At 39.6% G+C, this 9,841-nt stretch overlaps 2 protein-coding genes across 3 annotated transcripts in view; one reads left to right on the top strand and one right to left on the bottom strand.

Moving 5' to 3' along the window:
- LOC104726418 (cation/H(+) antiporter 25-like) lies at nt 2,833-5,550 on the top strand. The gene is made up of 2 exons (XM_010445281.1): nt 2,833-3,132; nt 3,242-5,550. The coding sequence occupies exons 1-2, from the start codon at nt 2,833-2,835 to the stop codon at nt 5,516-5,518; spliced, it is 2,577 nt and encodes an 858-aa protein (XP_010443583.1). The 3' UTR covers nt 5,519-5,550.
- Nucleotides 5,628-9,841, bottom strand: part of LOC104726415 (phagocyte signaling-impaired protein) — a gene marked incomplete in the record, with an annotated part of 6,180 nt that continues 1,966 nt past the window's right edge. For both annotated transcript variants that reach the window (XM_019232896.1, XM_019232897.1), the window contains 13 exon segments: nt 5,628-6,487; nt 6,577-6,831; nt 6,912-6,952; nt 7,025-7,163; nt 7,258-7,377; nt 7,472-7,664; nt 7,754-7,828; nt 7,932-8,008; nt 8,097-8,227; nt 8,390-8,592; nt 8,684-8,859; nt 8,962-9,103; nt 9,261-9,326. In XM_019232896.1, coding sequence (XP_019088441.1) covers nt 5,807-6,487; nt 6,577-6,831; nt 6,912-6,952; nt 7,025-7,163; nt 7,258-7,377; nt 7,472-7,664; nt 7,754-7,828; nt 7,932-8,008; nt 8,097-8,227; nt 8,390-8,592; nt 8,684-8,859; nt 8,962-9,103; nt 9,261-9,326 — 2,299 coding nt within the window.

Genomic DNA, 9,841 nt, shown 5'->3' with positions numbered 1-9,841 from the left:
AAAAAAAAGTTCTATCACTCAATCTAGATCGCAAAGGCTAAAAAGAAGGGTGTCCCGTAAAATTCTATATGTATTTATGCCATGAGCGACATATAGTCACCAAGAATCTTGCAGTTGATGTCTGAATTGGATCTGGTTGACCCGGCGGGATATGATGACGTTGCAGAAGAATATTTTGGTTTTTTTCCACGTGAGATTTCCCAAAGTTATAACTTTGAATTTGTTTATGCCCTTGTTATTTGGTTAAAAATGTGTTATCAATTCTGAGAAGCCATGATTTTTGGGTTGATGCCGGATTGGCGAACCCTTTAGGCTAATCTGTTTCCTTTAATGAAAATATCTGAAGATTTTTGGAATTTGTCTTCTACATAAGCTTTCAGTTTGATTCTAAATGCAAATCTAAATAATGAACCAAGAATGAAAATAAAAATTCCCAAAGCAAAATGTGAATGGAGATTATGTTAAAAATGTGGCGAGACGAGGAACAAAATCCACGAAATTTGGAATCCCCTAACATTTGGTCTTCAAGATTCCCTTTTATCATCTCTCTTAACACATATATGGTACCAAAACCGGAAATTATACAGAAAGAGCAGTGGACTTCTATTAAGAATCAAGCACAGATTTTACAACTAACCTGTAAGACTGTAACTCTTGACTCTTAATTAACTGTCTAGATGTGTAAAATCCAAGTAGACCATACTATTTTACTATCCACTTGTTCTCAAGATCAAATTGACCATACTTGTGATTTTAATTTCTCAAATTCTCCACAACAACACTTCCTTACAATTTAAATTTCAGCTAGGTGTTTATTATTTATTACAATTCAACATCTGAAAAGTGAAAATATGGTGAATGAATCTGATGTCTCCCTGTTCTCTTATATAAAAAGCTCAAAATATTACATACAAATAATGATAAACCTTACCCATTACCATCGCTTGTATACAAGACGCTCAACGGAGCTGGGAATGAAGTAGGATATATACACACATATAAGCAAGAAGAAGCTATGGAACTCAGGATGGATAGCGCCAACAACAATACATATGTATATATGCAAACATACAAATGTTGTTGAGTCATGGCGCTATCCCTCCTGAGCTTTACAGCTACTTCTCTACTACTCTACCTGCTTATACATATGTGTTTCAATATATGTTGTAATGTTAAGTACTTAGTGAGAGAGGAGCTTGACCTTGCTGTATTTATAGTCAGTCTCAACTCAAGTGTCCCCAAGTTACATATTTCCAAATGGTCCCCCAATTTAATATGTTCGGCACTTTTAATGCATTCCCATACCCACATTAATAAATGTATTATTCACTAACAAATAGGGAGGTGAGACAGAGAGAGAGAGAGGGGGATAGTTAATACATTAACAGGGCAAATGGTGGAGAGCGTTAAACCTAAATTATAGTTTAAGGTTTATGAATTATCGTTTTAGCTAAAAGTACATATAATAAACGTTAATCATAAGGTCAGTGGACCATAGGAGAAACTGTCGGACTATTTTTCAATGAATTACGTCTAATTATATAGTATATTTGTGCGTGACTGCATAAGATACACTTTTGTGCGATATACTGGTAGTGTAAGTTTTGTTTTGTGGACGACGACCCAAACTCAGGACGGCCACAAGTCTCCGGTTAGACAAAACTCTGAGACATATTTAATGATCGTTTAATGAAAATGTAGGAAAATATAAGGATAAATGAAATACTACTAGTAATATTCCGAGTTTGTGGAAGAACGCAAAAACCGGTGATGCATTCAATATTGAGCGTAGGTGGGATCTCCATTTCTCTTTTATTTCAAAATTTATTATTGACTATTGTGTTAATGTTATCATTTACAACTTACAAGAAATAGGTATATGTCCACAACAACAACAACAACAAAATTTCATCAAAAGTTATCCATTTTATGTAACAAATGTGATATATATTTTTTGCTTTTTCATGAATATCAACTTTATTTTTTATTTTTCTGTGAACAAAATACTTTGTTATAAATGGGTTTACAAATTTTGAATAGTGTTTAAATGTGGAAAACGTATTACAATTATGAAAATAAAAGGCATGCATGAAATGTAATTTAATATCTAAGAATTTTAAAAACTTATCTTCAAGAATTAGATGCATGGGAGTTTGTGTTAGCCAGCTACCACGGCCGTACCTTGCACGTCCCGGTCCCTTTATGATATTGCTTCTAAATTCATCCATCAATTTTACATTTTTATCAACTAAATATGCGTCCTATAGAATGGAGAGAGAGTAACACATTTATTGCATAAGGAGTATAGCAAAAATGTAAGGAATGAAGTGAGATTGACCTCACATGTGATTCTTGATAACATAGCAAAGATGAAAGCTAGGATTTCTGTTTTAGTTTCTCATTTTTTCCTCTATAATTTCATATAAACATACATATACCATATATTTTAAAATCTTAGGAAAATAGTACAAGTAAAATATATTTCTGGTTCTTAAACTAGCTAGTATAACAAAAGTATAAAACAAATCGTTAAAGTGCATTTTCAAGAAGGGAGCGTCTGTAATTACAGAGTGAAAGATATAGATCGCAATTCATGACGTAGGTATATAATAACATGCACAAAACATTTATACGGTAAGTATTTTCATGTGACGAAAACTCATAATAAGAAAATAAGGAAAAAAGTGAATAGTAATCGAAAACTAGAATTGATCCCGAAATGACGCACGTCCACATCTATCGAAAACGAAAACATGAGTCATGGATCTAGTGTTTTCTCTCTCACTCTCTCCATCGATGAGCATTATCGTGATCTGAGAGAATAGCGTACGTATGGTTAGGTTTTTCCCAAGTGATGACAGGATTGTCCTGCCTGCCCGCTTTGGATTCTTGCCGGGGAATCCAACCACCGCCGGAGAGGTCGTCAGCAGTCGTGTCTTCTCCGCCAGAATTCCAGTGGTTTGCCGGCAGATTCACGATAAGCAACCGTTCGGAATGTTCAGAGGCGAAAATGGTATGAACTACACATTTTCAACATTTTTGATTGAAGCAATACTCATCATTTTCTTCATCAAAGCCGTTTACTTCAACCTTCGACCTCTTCGTCAACCTCGTATAGTCTGCGAGATCATCGTTAGTCTTCGATCTTATTGTTTTATGTGTTTTTTATATAGATCATAATATATATATACATTGTGGTGCAAATTAATATTGAGAAATATGGTTGTGTGTGTGTTTGAAGGGTGGAATGGTGATAGGACCGTCCATGTTAGGACGAAGCCGAAACTTCAATTACTATCTTTTCCCACCGATTGCGAATTACATAATTGCAAACTTGGGACTGTTGGGATTCTTTTACTTCCTTTTCCTCACAGCTGCAAAGACGGACGTTGGGGAAATCTTTAAAGCACCAAGAAAGCACAAGTACATTGCTGCCATCAGTGTTTTGGTGCCGATTGCTTGCGTGGGAGGCACGGGTGCTGCCCTAAAAGACACAATGGATGAAAGATTGCAAAAGGCTTCGTCCATTGGAGGGGTCACGTTCGCCTTGGGTTTCACGTCATTCCCGGTCATTTACACTGTTTTGAGAGACATGAACCTTCTCACCTCAGAGGTGGGCAAGTTCGCCATGTCGGTGACTCTCCTTGGAGACATGGTAGGGATCTACGTGCTTGTTTTGTTTGAAGCCATGACGCAGGCTGACGGAGGAGGAGGAGCATATTCTGTTATCTGGTTTCTTATATCGGCGGCCATCTTGGCCGCCTTTTTGCTTTTGGTTGTGAAACGTAAATTTGATTGGATTGTCGCCCAAACGCCTGCGGGAAGACTCGTGAACCAAAACTACACCGTCATGATTCTCATGGGTGTCCTTGTCTATGCTTTTTTCACTGACATGTTCGGTATGGCTATAGCCGTAGGACCTATTTGGCTAGGGCTGGTGGTGCCTCATGGCCCACCGTTGGGTTCGACGTTGGCAATTCGGAGCGAGACCTTTATTAATGAATTCTTAATGCCTTTCGCCTTTGCTTTGGTGGGACAAAAAACCAATGTCTACTTACTTACCGACGAGACTTGGCCCAAACAGGTCTCTCCTCTCGTCTACATGAGTATCGTCGGATTCGTTACCAAGTTCATCTCCTCCACTGCCGCTGCTCTCTTCTTTAAAGTCCCCACCAGGGACAGTCTCACGCTTGGCTTAATGATGAACTTGAGAGGTCAGATCGAAATTTTGCTCTACTTGCATTGGATAGACAAACGTATGGTAGGGTTACCGGGTTATACTGTCATGGTTTTGTATGCAATTGTGGTCACGGGTGTAACAGCGCCAATCATCAACTTCCTATACGATCCCACTCGGCCGTATAGAAGTAGCAAACACCGCACAATTCAGCACACTCCTCAGCACACCGAGATGGGACTGGTACTTGCAGTCTCCGACCACGAAACCTTCACTGGCTTGGTCACCTTTCTCGACTTCGCCTATCCCACTAAAACTAGTCCCTTGTCTATATTCGCAATCCAGCTGATGGAACTGGCGGGGCGTGCACAACCGTTGTTTTTTGAAAACGAGAAGCGAAGGAAGGAGGAGGAGGAGGAAGAATATGAGATGGAAGAGGAAGAGTCTGCGCGTACGAGGAGCAAGCGAATAGACCAAGTGCAGAGCGCCTTTAAGCTGTACCAAAAGAAAAGAAGCGAGTGTGTGACGTTGTGTGACTACACCGCCTATGCTCCAAAGCGTCACATGTATCAAGATATATGCGAGCTTGCCTTGAACAAGAAAGCAGCTTTTATTCTCTTACCTTATCAGAAAGAGCGTCTTCAAGACGCAGCCCTTACCGAGCTACGTGACTCCGGTATGCTAACTGTAAACGCAGACGTCTTGGCACACACACCCTGCTCTGTCTGTATCTATTACGAGAAGGGAAGACTTAAAAACGCCGTGGCTCGGTCATCCATGGACCTACAACATAGGAGGCAAGAGCCGTACCGTTTAGTGGTTCTGTTTTTAGGAGGAGCTGATAACAGAGAAGCTCTGCATCTGGCAGATAGGATGACGGAGAACCCGGACATAACCATGACGGTGGTTAGGTTCTTGGCGTACAACCACGAAGGAGAGGACGAGAGGGAGAAGAAGCTAGACGATGGGGTGGTGACGTGGTTCTGGGTCAAGAACGAAAGCAACAACAGGGTTAGTTACAAGGAGGTTGTTGTCAAGAACGGTGCTGAGACGTTGGCTGCGATTCAAGCAATGAATGTCAACGACTACGATCTGTGGATAACCGGGAGGAGAGAAGGGATCAATCCAAAGATTCTGGAAGGGCTTTCTACGTGGAGCGAGGACCACCAGCTTGGAGTCATCGGAGACACCGTGGCTGGGAGTGTTTTCGCCTCGGAGGGTTCTGTTTTGGTAGTGCAGCAACAAGTGAGGAACCAGAAGGGTGGTGATGGTTTCTTGAACGGCAAGTTTGATTACAAGAGTTTAGTGTCCCCTTGGTCTTGGTCTCACTCTCACAATTGATTTTGTTAGTTAGTACCATTTCTTCATTTGATTAAAAACGAGTTGTAGAATCTGCATTATTGGTAAGGTTTTGCTTTTTATTTTGTATCCAAATCGATAGACGAGTTAATAAAATTCCAATATAGAAGCAGCTAATTAGCTTAGCTGATCCTGTTTCATTTTTTTCTTTCAAAATGTATTTAAACAACATCAATCAATCTCTGTTCCTGTCATGAATGTATTCCCAAAATGAAATAGCCAAGAAAAGCAGTGATCATTCTCTTAAGTGTTTGTCATTATGATTCAAGATCAAACATGGGACATCTGTTGTTTGACCGTTTCAAGTTGCTTTCTCTTAGATTCACAGATCTGGAGAAACTCACGGAAGACTCTTTGTTGTGCCATGACTGTTTTACGTGCAGTATCTGCCGTGTTCCACGACTTCAGTGCATCAAAGATGCGATTTCCAACCTCTGATTCTTCGCAGGATGCGATGACACTCTCTAAAACCCCAAGAATCTGTCCCGGTCCTCCTGCTGCGCCTTCTGCTCTCTTCAGAGTTGACAGAAATCTATCCACTTGATCATCTTCTGGACTGTCCAGTTGATTCAGTATCCAGTTAGAAACTTCTTGTATTGTGTTGCATAGTGACTGTATAGAATCTTTGATTGTTTCTGACATGGGGGAGGAAGATAATTGATCTGAGTGTTGATGATTTTTCTTCTTCTTTTTCCCAGATGGGAGAGACGACTGGGTGCAGGCCTGAATAATAAGACTGTGCCACGCCAGGGGTTCAGTGATGATCTGAACCAAGACCTGGACATCAGAATAGCAAGAACTCATGTCTGAAGATCCCATTGATCGGATTCTATCCAGAATAAGCCTCTCGAACAGGGAGTTCAACACATGCCAATGCTCGTGGGAACTTAGGCTCCAACCATTCCAAAATACCGCAAAATTCAACCAGTCCACCAAACTTGAACCGAGGCTCTACAGAGATGTTCCAACAAGGTTACTACTTTCTATAAGACCAGTTAAAATGAGTGCAGGTGGAAGGAAATAGGACTAGAAAAGCTAACCTCAGAAGTCCTTGCACCCTTTGAGATCTCTGTGATCATTTCTACAGCGTCACTGAGAGAACACCCCAACATTTTTGTGTATTCCTCTAGCAAGCACTCAAGTTCTCCACTGATTTTGGTGTCACCCTTAGACCCATTGGTTTCAACACTCTCCTTTAATGCAGTTGACGTGCACTGAATAGAGAGATATATCATCCGAGGTAGAAGGGACTTTCTCTGGATGGCTAGTTTCATATTTTCTTCACGATCTTTTTTCTATACACAACCAACAAAGACAATCAGTATTAGATTGCATCTCTCCCCAAGAAAAGATGTTTGGATATAGACAAACGTACCTCATTCTCTTTGGGACAGTAAGAAATTTCTTCAAACGGACCTACACATGATGATTGATATTAAGAATAACACCACAATCATAAACAACAACTAATGTGATGGATATACTGACCTAGTAGATAGTTTTTCTCAGGACAAGGTGTCCACCATGGACGTGTTTCCATATCTTCATTGAACCTCAGTGTCCTGGATCCAATTTCATTCGAGAGCTCCACAAGTTGAACTCCAGATTTTAAGTTTTCAAGAACACGCTAGACAACAAAAACACAGGCAACGTTAGATACATTAGAGGAACAAGTAACTGGACATATGGTAATTCACATGATAAGAACTTGAATGAATTACCTCTTCTTCCTCGATGCTGTCTGCGTTCTGTTTCAATTGCAAGACAGACGCTTCAACCCTTGCAGCATGGTACTGGTTTGAGTGCTGCAATCGTTGTTTGAATAGGACAAATTCGATAACCTGAGATTAGGAAATCCAGTTAAGTCACGACAGTAACCGGTTGCCCACAAGAATATGGTAATGACAATTTTGGAAGAGAAATCAAATTGTTTACTTTTGAGTAATTTCTATGGCGGTAAGCAAGAAATGTAAGGTCTGCAGATTCTCTCAAATGATCATCCATAAACTTGAGATAGTCTTTTAGGAGGTTACTTAAGTCCACCCACATGGGAGATTCCAACATTTGACGTAGAATATGGTGTGAAACTGTTTCCGTCAAGATGTTCTTCACATCAAGAGCTTTATACCTAACAGATAATAAACAAGTGGTTCAGTAAAACGAGCTGAATAAGGGTGTTTCTAGGCAAAACCAAGTAAAGCTGAGAGCTATGAATACCGTTCAAATGCAAGCGGAAGAGCACCAACATATGAATATATGTGTAACAGCAAGATCTTGTACTGCCAGACATGTCTGTGGAAACAAAAATTAATAATCAAATGGAGACCTACAAAAGCCATGTTGAATCCTTTGCCATTTAACACAGAAGCAGCAGGGAAAAATATGGTGTACTGACCCTCTGATGGTCAAGCCAAGCTCAAGAACCATGATAGCTTCGGCAAGATAGCAAAAATTTCGAGTTCTCCAGTATAGCTGGAAACAATAGTAAGGTTAATTAATATATAACAATCCTTTATGGAGTACAAGGAAAGCGAGTGTGTTGAACACAAAAAAAAAGTACCTGGACCAACATATTGCTAATCAAAGATAAAAGTTCTTCCCCAAACATGCTCTCTTGAGGGTCCAAGTCCTTAGAAAGAGAAAGATTTTGGCAGTATAACTTTGCCAGTTTGACAGCAGAGGCTTCAATTTCTAGATATTGGTGGGAAAAGGTCGAAATGGAAATAGATTCAGATGAACACATTCAAAGAGGCTATCACAAAAGAGAAACATGGCTTGTAGATTCGAAATTTAGTTTTATAAGCAGATACAAAAAGGAAATTGCATAAAAAGTATGAAGGTAAGAGAACACACCGTCAATAGGGAGCTCAAAAATGTTTCCCGTCAGTTCTTGGACTTTGAGAATAGTTGTTGTTTGACCAAGCACTTTGGTTGCTGATTCAGAAAAGGCGTCGGAATTTTTCACTAACATTCCCACAAATTCTGTCTTTTTATCTGGGGATAGTACATGTAGGTATGCTTCAACATCGGAGGCATAGCACGCTAAATGACCAAATCTGCATGCAAAGCGACACAAGATCAGAGGGATATAAGAATGAGTATGCTTTATTGATAAAAAAACAAGATCAACTCCAAAGGGTTTCATACTTATGAAAATATTGCAGTAACGATTCTAGTAACTTGTTTTCGTTCTTCTTCCCAAATAAGAACTTTCTCTTCTCAATCTCAAGTCCTGCCAAGTACGGACCCCTTAAATTACTATTCTCAGTGTCCATCTGTAATTTCAGCACCAAATCTGAAGCACTTGATATACGAGAATCAAACTGCATGGTGGAAAGGAAACAGATTACACATAAGTCAGAAATGCAGAGAAAAGCAAACGACGAATTGATACATTAAGCCAGGCAAGTGGGTAATATGATCACCATTTCTTCCGTAAGGTGAGAAAATTTGCATTCTATGTGCTTTGTTGGCTGAATTTGATCAATATTGTCAAAGTATTTCCAGATGCTGTCATCTTCAAGCAGACAGCCGAGATAGTGCAGGAAACACTCCCAATCATCTGGACTGCCAAGTGAAGAGAAATTCAATATTAGCATACTGGCATGATATGCACAGGCCTGAGATATAGAAGCAATCAAATAACCAATCGGATATCATACTGGAAACATTCCCAACTCTAAAAACACTTGAGGCTTGAGATGCTCATTCCTTGAAAACATACCTCAATTCTAAGATTTTTTTATAGACATCAACCGCAGCAGAATAGTCATTTGCCCTAGCAAGGAGTCTCCCCTGTCAGCTTAAAGTGAGAGCGTTTGTGTGAGCATACAGAAACAGACTCCGTATTCTAATTAATATATATATATATATATATATATATATATGTAGATCGATAGTTCAACCTAAAACTAGGAAAAATGTACAATTTATGTGGTCTACGGATAATATAATACAAAAAGCATGAAGTTTAGTGGTCTTTCCGGCCAAAAAGCCGTAAAACCTACCTGTATCCGTAGTTTATCGACTTCAATCACCAAAAGAGATCCCAAATCTCCAGATAGGACTTCTAAAGCATCATTGTATTTGGATTGTTGTTCCAGCAAAGAGATATACACCATGAGAGCTGAAGATACAAGTAGAAGGAAGGCTGAAGAAATCTGAAATAGTTCCACAACTTGTACGGGAGAAGAAATTGGTGGAAAAGTAATTTTACCTTCTGGCTCGTGCATACTATGAGAGGCAATGTGCTTCTTAAGTAAACCCTCAGCCAGAAGCAACAGCTTCTCCCCACTCTTATCGCAT

Source organism: Camelina sativa, chromosome 11 (assembly GCF_000633955.1).
Source record: "Camelina sativa cultivar DH55 chromosome 11, Cs, whole genome shotgun sequence".
In the NCBI taxonomy this organism is placed as follows: Eukaryota; Viridiplantae; Streptophyta; class Magnoliopsida; order Brassicales; family Brassicaceae; genus Camelina; species Camelina sativa.
The sequence above is the reverse complement of the archived record's forward strand: the minus strand, read 5'-3'. Positions and strand labels throughout refer to the sequence as shown.

Coding starts and splice junctions, on each gene's coding strand:
- LOC104726418 (XM_010445281.1), top strand. CDS start 2,833: ATGGTTAGGTTTTTCCCAAGTGATGACAGGATTGTCCTGCCTGCCCGC. Junction 3,133..3,241: donor GTATAGTCTGCGAGATCATC/GTTAGTCTTCGA, acceptor GTGTGTTTGAAG/GGTGGAATGGTGATAGGACC.